The sequence below is a fragment of the Boleophthalmus pectinirostris genome, unplaced genomic scaffold, assembly GCF_026225935.1.
Source record: "Boleophthalmus pectinirostris isolate CB_2022bp ecotype Guang Dong unplaced genomic scaffold, ASM2622593v1 HiC_scaffold_22, whole genome shotgun sequence".
In the NCBI taxonomy this organism is placed as follows: domain Eukaryota; kingdom Metazoa; phylum Chordata; class Actinopteri; order Gobiiformes; family Gobiidae; genus Boleophthalmus; species Boleophthalmus pectinirostris.
In genome coordinates this window covers 9,679,694-9,697,807 of record NW_026571190.1, presented here as the reverse complement: position 1 = coordinate 9,697,807, position 18,114 = coordinate 9,679,694, and the positions used below count along the sequence as shown (strand labels likewise).

The 18,114-nt window shown below is 39.5% G+C and overlaps 1 protein-coding gene across 3 annotated transcripts in view; it reads left to right on the top strand.

The window, feature by feature from the left end:
- fbxw7 (F-box and WD repeat domain containing 7) overlaps positions 1-18,114 on the top strand; it is a 98,134-nt gene that overhangs the window by 22,160 nt on the left and 57,860 nt on the right. Inside the window, exon 1 of one of the 3 annotated variants that reach the window (XM_055158188.1) lies at positions 14,429-14,747. The exons of the other annotated variants lie outside the window; for them this stretch is intronic. Within the exon in view, the coding sequence (XP_055014163.1) occupies positions 14,709-14,747 (39 nt within the window). The 5' untranslated portion in view covers positions 14,429-14,708. Of the gene's footprint in view, positions 1-14,428; positions 14,748-18,114 lie in introns of those variants that run through there. 3 annotated transcript variants of the gene reach the window in all.

The window sequence follows — 18,114 nt, the reverse complement described above, 5'->3', positions numbered from 1 at the left end:
ATGGACCCAACCACACAAACAAACACACACACATACACACACACTCTCACTCCTATGGGTAATTTTCTGTTTCTCCAATGACCCTACTGTATTCTCTCCTATTCATTCGTCTGTGAGAGGAAGTACTGTGCTAGTTTCAGTGTGTAGGAGTGCTCGAGCTGGATGTGTCAGAGGCAAGCGCCATGCAGCAGAGTCTGAATCAAACCAAGCATGGAGACAATACGGCAGAACTGGTGAATTAACCAAACATCGCACAGTTCCACTTAGACTTTGCAACGCTTCGTATACACAGATCTGAACTTGTTGCTACTCCTCATTCCCTTTAGTTAATAATGGTTTTGTCATGTCTCCATGGTAACTTGGATTTTACAAAACAGAAAAGAAACCAGCATGAACTCAGCATAATCGGAAACAAATTTGTACTTCTGGTTACACAAGTTATTTTTTTTATGAAATTTTGACTCAAAATTTTTTTTTTCTTGTTGTATTACTGTTATATTCATGGGTTTCTGAAGGATTAGAAAATTAGGACCTTTATCTTTTGAGATTTGTGATTAAAAACAAAATATATATCTGTTAAATGGGGAAAAGTTCTGAATTTTGCATATTAGAGTACTGATAAGTTGAAATCCAGAAATACCTGAGGCATGTGACATAAAGAGTATTATATATTTTTAGTTTTATAAGTACTACAGTGGTCCCTCATTTATTGCTGGGGTTACATTCTAAAAATAACCCGCAATAGGTGAAATCTGTGAAGTAGTCATCTTTATATATACTTTTACAATTATTATATCTGTTTTAAGGCTGTGGACTCACCAAACACTTTATACACTTTTCTCAGACAGGACAGTTAAGCCTTTTTGTATCCGTCTTAAAATGTATTGCTGCTGTCATCCTTTTGTTATTTTCGTCCTGGAGCCCTACAGCGCAGAGTCCTACACAGGTCCATTTTTGCAGACCCACACCCACGCAGTACAGTGTCACACCTGACCGACTCAGCTCCGCACCTCACTGAGGCGCGGCCATAGCCTGATCGCGCTTCGCGCTTCCGTGTTCTCTCTCTTAAGTCCAAGATTAGTCCTAGTTTAGACCTGGTTTCTTTCTGGTGTAGTTCTGGTGTAGTTCTGGTGTAGTCCTGGTTTAGACCTGGTTTAGTCTTGGTTTACTCCTGATTTACTCCTGGTTTAGTTCTGATGTAGTAACATTAAAACCCACCCGTTTCAGCAACTATTTGCTCCTTCTTGTGCAGGGCTCTGCCACAGCCACGTAACTTCTACCTTCCTTCAGTGTGTCCAGAAGTCCAACTTTTTTCTGTGATGGTTTGCATCTTCCTCTGCCTTTTGGGCGTGACCACAGGAGCCTTTGTCGGTGTAGAACGTTTTGTCGACATTGCTGGTTTTGTCGGGGAGAAAACTTGCAAACATATAGCACTTCAGAATCACACTGCTAGAGAGTGAACATTTATGTAAATTTGTATTCAATTATTTGGCTTGTTAATCTCTTAAACGTTAAACAGAGAATAGCGTCATAGGGGCCCTTTAAATGCTTCACAATAAAAAAAAAACGAAAATCGCTTACACTGCATCAAAAGTGATTCTGTGAGCTAAACCTGAGCCCATTAACCAGAATTTTGCCGGCTCACACCTTGTACTGTACTGTGTCTATACTTTAGTCTCTGTATACTGTGAAAGGAAGGACATCTGGTAAAAAAAACAAAACTGTTAAAGTCAAAAGATCAAAATAAATCCCTTTAGGAGGAACAAAATGGAATTGAAGTGAATTGTTAACAGCCTGTAGCAGTGTACAGTCTGATAGTGTAATAACAATACAGTCACCCATCGTCCTCTGCAGGTTGACAGCCCTCCTGACCCCCTTTAATGAAACTTTTATGACTATTGCCTCGTGTCACTCGGCGGATCGCTTCAAACCCTCCTATGCCACCTTTACCCATTGTGCCTTGCCTCTCTGTATAAACCCTCCCATGCATTGTGTTACCAAATTCTCCCTTCAGAACAACCAAAGGTGCACTTTTTCTCCGATGTAGGCCTATTAAAATTCCTGTGTAGATTCCTTTAGCGTATTAGCTAGTGGAGAAGCTACTTGACACCCTCTGGCCCCGGGCTGCAGGTTAAACACGTGGGAAGCACTCCAAACACACAAAATTCCTGGTTTAATGCGTTACCAACGGCAATGCATTTGCTAACAGGCTACAGTATACAGATAACTGTACGCTACTGTGGTATGGGTGTCAGTCTCTAATCACGTTTGAGTTCCTGATGTTGCATAGAGGTTTCATGGTTCAGTTCAACGGAGATGCCTTTCCCATGGATATAGTGTATCATCTGTCATATTAGTATCAGATAAGTGAAACCTGCAGGATAGCAACATCTGATATTGTCTAAACTGCAAAGTATGGCTAGACTTTCAAGCTCTAACTAGCACAGATGCCCTATTTAAGATACAGTATCTTACCATATCGCTATTTTTGACACGTGAGAGCAGGTAATTGGTTTGATCTAGATTGTACAACATGGTGACATTTCCCCATCAGCTATTGATTTTAACATTGCTATTTCTGTTTACATCAGTATATAGCAAACTATTGTATGTCTATCATGCAGAATTCGGCAGTATCGCATCGTTTTGGTATAAATGGAAAGAAAATTTGCTACTCACTAATGCGATGTGCAGCTTTCCATAGGAGGGGCCGACAGCTGCACGACTCTTTGTTGTGATGGTGTTTACCGCAACGCCAGCTCTTGTTTCTTTATTGAGTCATTTTAGATTAATATTGCAATTTAAAATTTCCAAACACCAGCAGAATAGGTTTTCTTTAAAACTCGAATATGTCTTCATGGTTATACAATTACATTGTTCCACAGTATGACATTCAACTCAACTATTTAACATTAGGGGTGTAACGATGTACAAGTCTCACAATACGATATCGTCACGGTATTATTGCAGTATCGTGGGAAAGCTCACGATATGGTGGGGAGGGTCACGATTAGGGATGTAACAATATCCAAATCTCTCTGTACAATATTTATTGCAATAAAGTAGTGTTAACATGCTACTTTTTTACCTTAAAATGCCTTGACAAGACTTACTCCAAAGAACTAAGACTTAAAAGTGCTTAGAACTGTTATTTCTTCTTGTAGTCTGCACTGAAATGGAGCAAAGGATCGTGGTCTATGTAGTTCCCTCTGTGTTTTTTTTTTTTTAAGATATTGCTGCACCATAACTCTTAATTTAAGCAAAAAGACTTGTAATTCGATATATTGTGATGGTCCACGATATTATTGTGAGAACTTTGACGATATCACGATATTTCGGTTACTGTTACATCCCTATTTAACATTGCTTAAAAATTCCTTGATAAGCATGTATCCTCCACCAGAAAAGTGCATCTTTAAGGGGATATTCTGAAAGCACTTCAATAAATTATAATGTAGCTTGGGAAGGAAAACAGAGAGAAATGGCTAAATATATTACTGTCATAATAATAATATTACTGAAAATAAAATGCATATGTAATTGTTCTCCTTTAAGTTACAAAACATTTTAAATTCAGTGGTGTAGTTTAGTTGTCGGACATACTCTGTGCCCCAAAAATGATCCATTAAATGATAGATCAATTAACCCTTCTTGATCTGCTCGTATATAACACATTACATATGCAATGACTATACAAACAGTGTGGTTGAACTTTGACTTGCAAGTACTTTTGTTAGCATTTTTATAGCTTTTCTCCTCTTTTTTTCAGAAGTGATTCCCGGGCCCCAGAAGGTTACCATTACACACTCGGTTGGTGGTCCATCACAGATAACAATAATCCCAAACACACTTAAGAAGAATCCACAGACACATCTACACGTCAACAACCTTTTCACTCTCTGGAAATTGCGTCGCGAGTTAGCATGGCCGTCACGTAGCAGCACGATTCTGACCCGCCAACTGCTTTTGTTGTTTAAGTCAGTGTTTATTTGTGCTGTTGAACTTGGCAATGCAAAGTGGAACTGACAAAATGAAGGCTCAATTTCCCCAACTTTTCTGCTGGGGCTTCCTCTGGAACCTGTCAGGAGGGTTGAGCCAAAGTAAAGCTGGCAGCTCCGACGTGCCCATCTTTAAGACTCATGCTCTCGCAACTTGATACTTTAAAGGCGCTCTACCTTATTTTTACCCTCTTTAAAAACGTGAAAAATAGAACTAGCTCATTTTGAACTGTTTGCAGTGGTCCAATGTCCCTACTCTGAGCATCCTAATTACTAGTGTTTCCTGTGATGAGTTTATAAGTGCCTTTTAAAACTCTGAGACCAAAGCGAAGAGGAAAAGTTAACAATAATTAGCATGCTACAGCGCATTTCCTGATGATCAGACAGTATAACTTTATAATTAGATGCAGACAGAACACAGCGGTCTTATCTTTACCCCGAGCTGCTTATACACCAAATCTTCCCTAAACCACATACTCTTAATAACAGATTCACTGTTAATCTCTCTATTAAAAAGACCCACGTATATCCTTGACTAGCAGAAGGACAGAATCTCAATCGTAATTCAAATTAACTGCAGTGCACCATTGACAACACCAACATTTTAAAATAACTCTTTCCTGTTAATATTGTTAATTCTCAAGGTCTTCTTTTTAGACTCTTTCATCCCATCTTTAAACTATTCTGGTTTCTAGAATACATTTAGTTTTGTTTTGATAAAACCTAGAATATCACTACATGGAGTAATCAGTTGAAGGTTAAATGCATGACTATCGTTCCTTTACTAAACAGGGGGTATTATGCAAAATATATATGTATACTTTTAGCTTTCTACTAGATCGTATCGTTCACCATCACAATATATCAAATTACAAGTCTCTCTCTCTTAAATGAAGAGTTACGGTGCAGCAATAGCTAAAAACAAGACAGAGGGAACTACATAGACCATGATCCTTTGCTCCATTTCAGTATAGACAATAACAGATAATAGAAAAACACTTCTAAGCACTTTGAAGTCATAGTTTTTTGGATTAAGTCAAGGCATTTTAAGATGAAAAGTAGCTTATTCACAGTTTTGCTAGACTCCACAAAATATCGCAATAAATATCGTACCGCGAGACGTATATTGTGAAAATATTGTACTGAGAGATTTGGATATTGTTACATTCCTAATCGTGAGCCTCCCCACCATATTGTGAGCTTTCCCACGATATCGCAATAAATATCGTACCGTTAGGTTCATACCGTGACGATATCGTATCGTGAGACTTGGATATTGTTACACCCCTACTTTCTACGCATTCGAATGTTGTTCCCTCATCAAAAACATGCCTGAAGAGGTTTTAGATGTCGTACATGCATGTTTGAGTAATTTAGTGATCTCTCCCAGGGCCTATTCAAACCACCCTTACAGTTAAGAGCAATATCCTGTCCAATGCTCAGGCCACAATATATTATGTGGTAGCAGTTAATACCCTATAGAAGTAAAATACTACCTTAAATTTTTTTTTTTTAATGATTTTCTCATTTCAACCCATTATAAAATTTACCAAATATTATTGTTGTCTAGGTCGTTTTGCTTCCACATTTTCTTAGTCTAGCTGTGCCTTGGGTGTGCACCTATTTTTAAACTGTACTGATTTGTGCATGTTCCACCCTCGCGACCCGGTGGGAAGCCTAATAAACATACTTACAAGGTTTCATAATCGGATAAACTCCAAAGTGCTTTAATTACCAGCCTCCTCTGGCAACGAAACAAGGTAAGCTCCAATTATTAGTACAAAAAAAAGGTCTCCTCGTACGCTTGTCCTGGCCAAACGGTGTCGGAATGATACATGCACATAAACTCATATCGCAGATTAAATAAATATCCAATCTGTGTTTCATTTGAAGAGCTAAGATCCGAAACAGTGCTTTGAGGATGACGCTAGTGCAATTCCAAGTCAAATCCCAGGTGTTGTGTCCCTGTAGAAATTCCAACACCTTTTTTTGAAAAATTTTTTGAGCAAAGATTTGGCTGGTAGGTTTTGCCATGTGCAAATTGATGCCAAGATCCTGTTTCTAAACCAAGCATCCAAATTAAAAGAAGTGGAATACAAATGTGTTAAAAGTTGCATTATACAACCAATTCTTCACTTTTGTAATAATAGAGGAGAGGATTAATCGGAAGTAGTGATTGCAGCCCTAAAAATTTGAATCTGAACTCTGGTATTTTATAAGTAAGTAAGTTATAAGTTAAGTCTGTTATAATATTATTTCCTCATCAAAAACATACCTGGAGTCGTTTTGTTTCATTCAGATGTTTAAGACACAAACCCTACTTATATAGTATATAGTATAGTTCACTCTGTTCAACCTTGTGATTTCATGTGGTAATACAGAAAGTGCTCCACTGTGTTTTAAAACTCCACACACCTTCATTAGAATCATTTGGACTATTTCATCCTAGGAATTTCCAATCTCTACGGAACTAAAGGTAAAAGTAGGTAAAAGTAGTGGTTGGTAACATGAAAACTTGAGCTTTGGAGATGTAGACAGACTAATAATAAAGGATTACTCAAACAAAATGCAACTGTAGCTATGTTTTTGAGGAGGTAACAACATTATTAGCCAGGCTGGTGCCACCTAGTGCCTCCACTCAATTTAATTTCTCTCCAGCAACTATGTCAGGAATCAGAATACAAGACAGTTCGCAAAAACCCCGGAAGTGCAAGTTCAGGCACCAGCCAATCAGTGAAGAGCCATATATTCAGTGTTGTCGACGATTCCCGAGATCGAGGATTTAATGCCGGAGTAAAGAGAATGTTTGGTGAATTTCATCAAGGGGAAAGACGTTATTACCTTTCTGGGAAAAGCTTAATATACCAGTTAACCCCGTTAGCGGCGCATTACGTACGTCATGACCAAATAGCAGCGATTGGTTAATTGATAAAAAGTACCCACCTACCGCCGCGTGAACGAATTCTGACACTTCGAGATCAGATGGTTTCTACGAAGTGAAAACGGCTTATGTATCAGGCTACAACATTATACCATCCATTCCAAGTCAATTTTGTGTAATATAGGATCTTTAAATCCCACATAGAAAGATTTGCCATTAACAAATCTTCCAATCAAATTTAGTAGACCTACTTACTAAGACATGGTATAAGTATTGGATATAAGAAATTGTCCCATAAGAAAATACTGTACATTCATGCCAAATATTACAATAACAATTTAATCTAAGCTATTTTACTGTGGCCAGTAGAATAAACATAAAAAGTAATACCTAATACCTAAAGATATTCAAGATTTGAGCTTTCAAGATGGACGACAATCAAAGCCCCATGATGACATAATTTTGGCCGTAACTCAAGAATTTTTGCTCCATTAACTGGTGCTAAATGCCACACAGTTTTATGAAAACCTGATGACATTTTATCTGAAAAATGAAATGCCACTGAAGTAATGTGATGCGTAAAATCAACAGTGTTATGAATCTGACACACGACCTTCTAAAGTGCCCGTATACTGCGTGCTGTTTGTATTTTTGATCTTTCACTTGCTGAACCCTCTGAGATCTGAGAAGAAAGATTACATAGACATTTAATTATTGTGAAACTTGATTATTTAAAAGTAGCAGATAACTAACTTAAAATGTACTATGTTAATGCAGACTTATTGTGCAAAACTATAGTTGTTTCTCCTCACCATTTACTCACCCGAAGTTGTATTTGGAGTGATTTATTTTTTAGTGATTTGTGTGAGAAATCTTTAATCACATATTGCACACACCCTCTGTTCTTTACTTGGTTTGTTCTTTTTATTTTCTTGATTTACTTCAGCAGCACTTAGTTTTTTTTATTAAGTCATTTTAGATGAGTAGATTGCAGTTTAAAAAGTACAAATGATAACGTAATGATCCACCAGTGTCATAGCTGTGTAGCAGACACTATCACAGTAGATTTTCTTTAAAGGTGCACTATGTAACATCCCTGGTGGACGATCTGCCACCCCCTTCCTGACAAAGAAATAACATCTCCATGGTAACCAGTAAGTGTCCAGCCCACCACCAGAAAAGTTTTTGCACTTAAAGTTCTCTGTGGACATTCCTAATTGGCTGCTTATTGTATTACCTATGAGGAGAAAACATTGCAATATTTTCCCACTATATTTATTGGCTTGGTTTTGAATCGTACAAATAAGACTTAGGAAATAACAAAGAGTATGAATCACTAACACTGTGCGACTTGACTCTCAAAATGCAATTTGGTGTTTAGTGTCTGTAAAGCAATTTCTACAAAAGCTTCAAGTCTGGGCCACAAGAGGAAGGAAGAACTGCAATCATTCACTCATTTACTGGAGGGAAATCATTTAGTTTGTGTTATTAAAAGAGGAAAAAAGATGCGAGTAAACAAATGCTGTTATCGACAAGTATACGTGTGCTAAACAAAGCCTGAATGCAGCGCTCCAAACTAAACGAAATATTGGGGTACTTTTTTTTCCATTTATTTGAGCATTGCCTTGTCCCAGACCATATATATATTGTATAAGCAAGAGAAAAAAACAAGTCAGCTGTATACTGAATCTCATTATCAAGTGTTTTATTGTACTAGAATCAGGAAGTGTTTAACGTGATAATTGTTAGCATTACCGTGCACCGTTCCAATCTGACATTTAAGTGTTGTGAACAGCTCTTATAAACTCATTGCAGTGAATAATTAGGATGTTTAGAAGGCATGTGGTAAATGAGCAATAACTCTGGACCACTGCAAACCTTTTAAAATGAACTAGTTCTTTTTTCACATAAAAAAAAGAAAATCAGATACAGCAACTTTAACACACAATTTGATGTAGAAATAGAATGTAATTGAGACATACTTGACTTGAATCGATGTATTCACGCAACATTTTACATAATACTTAAGCTGGCAATAATGACTAAACCATGGTCAACTTATATGGAGGTGATCAAAACATAATTTGTAAGTTGTGTCCACTCATAGACTGTATAAAAGAAGTGGACTAAGCGAGTGTAATGTGACCAATAGCATTCAGAGCCGCTCAAATGAGGCTCGCGATGCTCACGGTTACAGTAGTCAGGCTCTGTTATGAATAGTTTTTCTTTTTACAGACAAAGTAGCAGAAAAAATTCAGTATCATGTAGAGCAGGTTAATACAAAAGACCAAATTTAAGACCAAAATTATGAGGCTTACTGTAGCAGTTACAGAGAGAGGGGTGACAATATTCTAATGTAAGTCAATTGGAGCCCGAGTCAGAAGGAGCTGGAACTTTCTATTTGTCACACAGCAACTAGCACGTTAGCTATGTCCACTCATATATACGGTCTATGTGTCCACTGCATCAATAAAATATATTCCTGTAAGCAAACAAACTTAAATATGATTTATAATATCAATTTCACCTCATCATTGTCATTTATTGAATTGATGCTGTATAACTGTAGTTGCTTAGGATGCAGAACACACACTTCTTCAGTGCTTTATGAAGATGTGAGTCTGGTTACCGTTGAATCCCCCTGATTTCAGATCGTCTGGACTACAAAACATTACGAATTTCTGCAGAATCAATGAGCAAAACACTAAAGTCCTTTGTTTCATAATGCTTGCTTCACTGGCTTTGTTTACCTGCACACCAAAATCTGATTATTATCTGATTTCTGGACCTTCAAGTTTTGTTAAATGACAAATCTGAAAAAAGTCTGCTGTGAGTAATCAAAGGGACCAGTCTTTAAACTATATAAAAAAAATATATAAAAAAATCTGATAATAATCTGATTTTGAGTGCGCATGTAACTGCAGCCACTGACAAAAACAGATGATTGTGCGATCATGTTCAGTCCTGGCTTGAGACCACACTGATTTGTCTGTATAAAAACAGAGGTCTGTCTGGATTTGCCAGGCTATATTATTATTCTAATCTTTTATACCCCAAACTAATTTCTCTGTTTACATTCACACACAAACCGATGATCCGATGATAGGTCTTTTTCCATTTGCCCATCCCCTTTACACATATACACCCGTATTAGATTCAACTCCTGAATAATGACCAATAACTGCAAATCCTGACCCCTGTTCTTCATTTATTTCCATAAGAGCCTATTCACGTCAGGAGGGAGATAAGCACTGCCTCTCGCTTTAATTTCTCCTTTTTCTGACCTGACCCTGTCAAACTTGAATGTCGGAGTCGCGTGGGTGGCACTGGGCTATGTTAATTCTACACTCCATGCAGATGATGCTATTATTATCCCCTTCGCAATGCCACGATCCATGCTTCCCTTATTCATCAAACCTCCTCCCCCCACGCGCGTTGCATCTGTCCGGGTATGGGGAATCGCACTCCAGCAGATCCCCCCCTCCCACCCCACCACTTTTTCAGCCAAGAGGACAAGCGCACAATGACGAGACCCCGGTTAGAGACGCATCAGTGCCCAGGAAGTATTTGCCTCCTTCAAGTTCACCACCTCTCATCAAACATTTGCCCAAGAAAAGACTATTCTCTATCAGGCGGGCTTTTCTTCCCAGCAACATCTGGCAGTTTGAAATTCCTTCCTTCCTTCAGTGGAGCCCACTAATGCTCATGCCGTTGTTAATAATTGATGTAAACATAGCTCAGGTTGGATGGACGGATCTATATGCAAATACGTTGAATGTAATGCTGACTTAACTTGTCAATCTTGATGATGTAATGGTTTTCATATTTAAGAGGATTATGCAAGAAAGAGAAATGGAGACATACATATTTTATTGCAAACCTTTTTCGCTAGATGCCATTCCTTGCATAATAACTGTCGAGTGTGGCCGCTGGTGGGTGGGTGTCTGGTCCACGTTGGCTCTTTGATTTGAACTGTTCTGTTCGGTTGCATCAGTAACCCCAAAAAATGTTATATTGATGATTTATGTCAAAACAGTTAACGATATACTGAACATAACCTGTAGAAACTTCAGTAGATGTGTATCACTTATGTTTTAAAAAAATGCATATGAAACCATTGCTGTCTTGTCTTCGAGCTAAAAAGACTTACAGCCAAGAGTTACTTAAAGAGACACTCCAGAATTTTGGACATAGGACGTCATTTCCTAGTGAGCCAGAGTGTTGGAGACGTGTGGAGACACTTTTTAAAATATTCCATCCAGTCCTTGTATTTGCAGAGGTCACTGGTGCTAGGCTAGTGCATGTCAATGGCCATAGTTATCCAGCCACTAAAAACAGTCTTATCCACTCCACAAAACACCCGAAACAAATCTGTAATTACACCAGACTGTCGATGTAAATGTCTGTGCTGATAATATAATTTTAGAAGTAAAACCAACCTTTGCATTTGAAGGATTTATTTCTGAGCAGCAGCAGCAGTGAGTTGTACTTCCTGATAGAAATCTTGGCAGCGGCGGACTGATATATGAGAAAATAGTCCTTCAACATGCAACGATTCATGCGATGCAAGGTTAGTCTTATTTCAAACGTTATTCTATCAACACAGACATTCACATCGACAGACTGGTGTAATAATAGATTTGCTTCGGGTGTTTTGTGGAGTGGGTAAGACTGTTTTTAGTGCCAGGATAACTATGGCCATTGACATGCACTAGCCTAGCACCAGCGACCTCTGCAAATATAAGGACTGGATCGAATATTTAAAAAAGTGTCTCCACACTTCTCCAACACTCTGGCTCACTACAAAATGAGGTGCTATGTCCAAAATTCCGAACTGTTCGTTTAAAGGACACATATTACACTTTTTTCTGATCCATGTTATAGTGTTGCTTCCTCGTCAAAAACATACCTGGAGTTGCGTTTTGTTTCATTCACGCTTTTATCTCACAAACCCTGCATATTTCTTTTTTCTCTCATACAGGAAATAGTCTGTTCCACCTTGTGATGTCATATGGTAATACAGGATGTGCTCCACTAAGATTTAAACTCCACAACCCTTCTCTAGAATCATTTTGATAATTTCAGCCCTGGAATTTCCAGTAAAGACTAGAACAAAAGGTAAAAGTTAGTGTTTAGCCTGAAAACTACTGCTTCATGACATCACAAGGTGGAACAGAGCATTTTGAGCTTTGGAGATGTAAACAGACAATAAAGGGTGAATGAAACAAAACACAACTCCAGGTATGATTTTGATGATGTAATGGCATTATAACATGTCTTAAAGCTCAAAAGAATAAATTTTATGTAATATGGGACCTTTAATTATGCAACAAAAGCTTGCAAATTTAAGTACATAAAAAGTATTTGTGTATCCATTTGTATTTATGGGTTTCAGCTTCCAGTTCTATGCTACATTTTGAAGAATGTTCAAAAGACATAACTTTTTGCTTTAAATTGTTTGTTTCTTTTTCATTACTATTAAAACCCATGAACAAAATTTGGTATTCAGCACAGACTTTGGCTCCCATGTCTCCAGATGACTCTCAGGTTGATGGGCACCTCTGAACAGCAGTGGGGCGGTGGTGCGGTGCAGGAGGTCAGTATCAGGGGGGAGAGGCCTGTTTAATGCTCTAGCAGGCAGGAGGGGATCCACAAAGGCGGCCGGGCCCATTCAAAAGAGCACAAGCAGGCTCGTCCCACATACCAGGCATTCCACAGCGCTGTGTAAAGGTTTGAGCCAGAGGGCCTTTCTCACGAGGGCCACCTTAAACACACACACACAAAGCCCAGGCCCTCCGTTTGAAGCCCACCAACCGGCACTGATGCTGTTTCAACTCCCAGCACAGCGCAGGCATACAGTGGAGCACGGGCACTCGAGTGAGGCAGCGTGTAGTGGGTGGTTCTGTGTACCCATGTACTTAGAGGAGTGAAGTGAAGTCGGGTAATCCAAATCCGCTATCTGGCCAAAGGTTTAGAGATGAGAGATTAAAAGATTCTGTGATTTATTGTCACTATAAATGTTGCAATCGTAGAATTTCTTTTACATTTTATAATTTGAGCACACCCCTTTTTGATGTCCTTCTGGTCACAATCAGCCATATAAAAAACTTAAAACTAGAGAAGGAAGAAGATAAAACATTTCAGCAAGATAAAGCTTGCACAAATACGCCAGGCACAGTCCAGGAGGAATTAATGTTGTCCTAACCCTGACATACCCTTTAGTGGTGATTTACTTGATAAGATACTTGTTTTACCCCAAAGCAATTTGATAATGTTAAATGCTAAAAATATATGTAAGCTTTGGATCCACTAGATTTGGTTTGCTATTTTGTGCCATATAATTCAAAATGTTGATATGCTGAAGTCTTGTCTGATTGATAACACTTATAAAATGTATATATTTGTGAACATTTGCCTCCAGACATCATCGAGAACAAAATGTTCTTGTGCTATATGTCAAGTACAGCAGCAGGTTTGCTTCTCTATAGGTGGTGATAAACAGTTTGTGTAAACAGTTATTAAATGGGCAGGTGCGCAGAGCCATTAGTGACTACAGTGAAATGCAAATATTAGTCAGTGTGCAGAGAAAGAGCAGGTGCTGCATACCCAAGCATGGCTATAATGGAGAGGGTCTTATATGGTTATATGGATGAAATGAAGAGATATTTAATGCATTGACATTATGCCCATCTTATGTTCTTGTACATTTTTTCTGTCAATCATTTCTTTTCTATAGTTTGTAGAAAATGGATTTTCAACAAATACAAACCGTACATTTGCAACAGCCGGAATGTGTGCTCTACTGCAGAGTCCAAGGGGCATTTTAGGTAGCCTAGTTGGACATTAAAGCAGGTGTGAAAATTAAAGTGTGCAAACTCTGCTGTGCTAACATTGTTGATAAGGCTGTGCTGCAGTCTGAATCAGCTCACCTGGCTCAGGTTTGACTCCTGCTAATATAGAACATCATTTTTCACCTTGGGATGGTCTAAATGAAGCTGGATTTGTTAATACAGACAGTTTTACAGACAGTTAAATATCATCCAGTCTTACACTCTCTATACAATATATATACACAAACGTGTGTAGTCATGATCAAATGATAGATTAGCCTACTATTTGAATTTCATATTGTATAGAACACGTACGTGTTGTCATGTAACAGGATATTGGTCATAATGTTCTAAACTCTTGCATTCGTATGGCTCACTGCAGCTGTGGTGCGGACTCAGGACGTGTTGTTCTGAATTGCAACAAGTGGGGCTCCACCTTACGATGCGATAAAAAAGCAAAGGGTACCCCCACCCTTTAGGCGCGTGTGCGCGTGTACGTGCCCCGGTAGCTCTCGGAGGATGCTCTCGGAGGATGCGCTGCGCTCCTCTCCGGACTGCACCATCGCTGCCTCCTCCAGCAGGGACTTGTAATCCGATGCCTCTAGTCGTGCAGCTCTGACGCTTTGGCCGCACTCCTCCCCTTTCCTCTGCTGCCTGCGAGTGTCACCCTCTCCCTCATCTGCTCACTCACTGTGAGTCGAGGCGGTGCACACGCCTCTGGGACCGTCGCAGCAGCATTGTTCACTGAAGGAGCAAGCCACCGCGGAACTACTGCCTACTTTCATTTTCCTTATGTCTTCACCGGGGGATTGTACCGCATGCACGCCAGTCCGCTAAAGTGCCCGAGCATGTTCACATCGGAGGCGGTTTCGGATCTACCTGAGAGTCCACTGCCCTCGTCTCTACTCTGCCACTGCGCGCTCCCCTGCCTCCTCCACACCGCTCCGGACTTCACCGTTTACCACTGAGGAGAGAAGGGAGACGCACCGGGATACAAGCATGGGGTTCTACGGCACTTTAAAGATGATTTTCTACAAAGTGAGTACAGCATCGTCGCCTGCTGTCCGTGTACGAGTCACCTCCATCGTGTCATTATTTACCGTTTGACTCGCTGTGTCGCCCTCGTTATGTTTGACGCTCTCTCGGCACATCGTACGGCCACTGCGGAGGATGAGCCGCGGTGTTGCACGCCCCTAGAGACGCTCATTTAAATTGCCCGGACATTTCTCCTATAGTATTGGCGGGTTATAATATCACGACTCGCATTTGGCTGCGTTTCCTTCGCGTTAACTTCATCCTCATGTATTGCTTCCGTCGCTTTGAATGTATGAATATATTGCAGGTGTTTGAATAGTTACGCGATTAGAAGCTAAACAGATCGTGAATTAATTATCTATATAGAAATGCACGTAATCCCACGTCCACCCTGCTGTACATAGCTTCAAATCGTGCCAGGATTCTCCCTGCTTTGCACCTGCCCAATGTGGTCCTCCCTTTACGCATACTCTCGTGTGATGCATATAGCTATAGCAACATTATAGGTACTATTTTGGGCATCTTGGTACGCCTGTAATGCAAGCAGACAATACTGTTTCCCCATAATCTTTCAGGTTTATGTTTCTTTATTATAATGCTCGGTTACAGCAGTGGACCGTAGTTTTCGTGGCATGTTCTTAAGTGTCTGTTCTTCGGTGATGTGTGCAATGTGTGCGCTGCTGTAACGAGGGGAGCCTATTCCTGACATTGTGCACTAGCCTCAGGCTCCCAGAGCAGATAATGGGTCACTGTGTCAAGACTGCCGAGGTGCAATCACTGCCAGGATGTTGGGTGGGTGATGTGGAGTGGCACCCATGAAGAAAGATGCTCCCAGTTTGTTAGGTAGAGCGCAGAAGTATATTGCTGTGTGGTCTGTGTGTAGTTTATCAATTCGTTGTGATACTTGACCAAAAAAAAAAGTATGCTAAATGCCAGGGATTCTCAAATTGTCACGCGTAGGTTTCTTCAGGTAGAACTTTTGCTGTGACGAGTGAGTGAATTTTAACAAAGACAAAGTTGGCACCTTCATTTAGTCTTACAGCCATTTTGGGTAGGTTTAGTCCTGGTTCGGCACTGGTTTATTTAGACCTCGCTCTCTCAGATTTGTTTGCTGAAGACCAAAGATTAAAAAAAAATAATAAAAAAGCAATACCATATGATATGCTATAATATTTAAATTGAATTACCATTTTATACATGACATTTTTACTCATTCTACCAAGAATGTATAGCTCAAAATGTGTAATATACAATACCATACCAAGAAATGTATGTTATAAGACTATTTACTAGTCATAGTCGGCAAAGAAAGTCTCATTTTTCATTTTTATTCTTACAAATTTATTCTGTAATTGAGAGTTAAATAACAGCTGCATAACACATTTTGATCAGTTTAGTATTTTATTTTAGTAAGGAAATAAATGCTGTTTTCAATCTCTGCATGGGTATCTGTTAATATCGGGTTCGGCAGATACTTAAAGCTATAGTATCGAAATCGGCATCTGAACTGAAAAAGCTGGATCGTGCATAAAAACGTGAACGTGACATACTGTTGATCCAGCTAAAACTTCTAATCCGACCTTCTAGCCACAATTCCTGGACGAATTCCCACATACAAGTTCTTCCCCTTCCCAATTATCCGTTCCTAAATGCCCCCTTCACGGACGCTTCAGCTGCTCCCCGAGTGTGGACTGACAGGCCACGTCTGTTTCACGGCCGCTTGAAAAATGAGAAATATTTCGCAGCGGGAATGACTGATGGTGCAGGACCTAACCGCCGTCAAAAACCCGCCAACACATTACGTAAGAGCGATTGCCGTCTTTAAAATATCATTAGCTTCCTGTATCCATCTGTCGTATTCTTTTGGCATGGACGACAAGGAAGGAGCTCTGATTAGCTGTGATTTACAAACATCTCCGGTTACCTTTTCCCAGGCTGAAACATAAGTAGTCCACTATTCATTTTTTTGAGTTTGAGCTTGTACGCACACATTGAAAACCAGCAACCCCCCCCTTTCTCTCTCATTTCTTTTCACTTGCCACACACACCCAAACACAAGCGCACACCCAAACCACCTCTCCTTGGCTACTGAACTGCCTTTGCCGTGAGATCACCATCTTCAAGAACAAGTGCTATTGGCTTTGAGTGCAAGCATCTGAATAATATCTTATAAAAAACAAAAAACAAAAAAAAAAAAAAAAACTCCCTCCCTCCTCCTCCCTGCTTTCTACTGTGGCTAATCAAACAAGCTCCGTCAGTCACATAATTGGAGATAAGTGGAACAAGCTATGCGCAAACATGCCTAGCCGGTTGACGACAACAAAGTAGAAATACACGCAGCGTTTACTATGCACTATACAGCCCCGGTCCATTTTGCTTTAACACTTTGAACGTAAATCTGAGTTTGTTTTTTATGGCTGCTGTGTTGGTAGCCGCAGAAGCAAAGTGGTGAGAGAAAGATCACAAATCACAGGTCTTAGCACAGTTGAATATCCAGAGGGTGCCTACCTATTCTGGTGCATTGATGTGCTGCTAGTCATGTAAACAAGTCTGCACCCAATGCCTTTTGATCTTTGAACACTTTTAATGATCTGTGCGCGGGCTACAGTTGGATGTCTAGGCGTAGCAGCGGGAGAAATATGGTTATGAATTAATATTGATACTTCGCAGTGACATCATGCTGGGGGGGTTTATGTATCTCTGTTGGCGGAATGTTCAGCAGTTGCCATGGTGACGCAATGCACACATAAGCAAACACTGTCAGAAAAGTTTTAAGATCGTTTGAAAACTCAAGAGAAAATACAAAATGGATTTAAACTCATTTTCAGGAGTCTGTGTTCGATACGAGCGTTCATGGTCCTGTTAAGGTGTTTGATTTTCAACAAAAAGGTTGGGGAGACTCAAAAACTGCTAATGCTTTCTAAGTTTGTGACTAGAAAGTTTAACCGCACAGCGCACTTGTTCCAACCAAGTCAGTTTTTTCTGATCAGACTGTGGTAAAGTAAAGCTCAGATATAGATATAGCTTTGACTACTTCATGATTTTATATATTTTTTAAAATATATGTATAATGAGAGACACTTATTGATGCCATAAACAAACCACATCATTAATTACAGTCTGAAAGATCCCAATGCCTCTTGTACAGGAATATCAATCCTTTTTCTCCAGTGAGCTACCTTTACAAAACAAAAATGAAAGAGAGCAACCAATTTCAGCAGTCGCGAAGAAATTGAGTAAATATAAAAGCCACAGTGAGCCTTAGATGGGGAACAGATGCTTATAAAACATAAACCATATTCCATTCATCGGTGCACCACGTTAGTAACCAAAAACATACATTTACAATGGTAATTAATCAAATTGCACT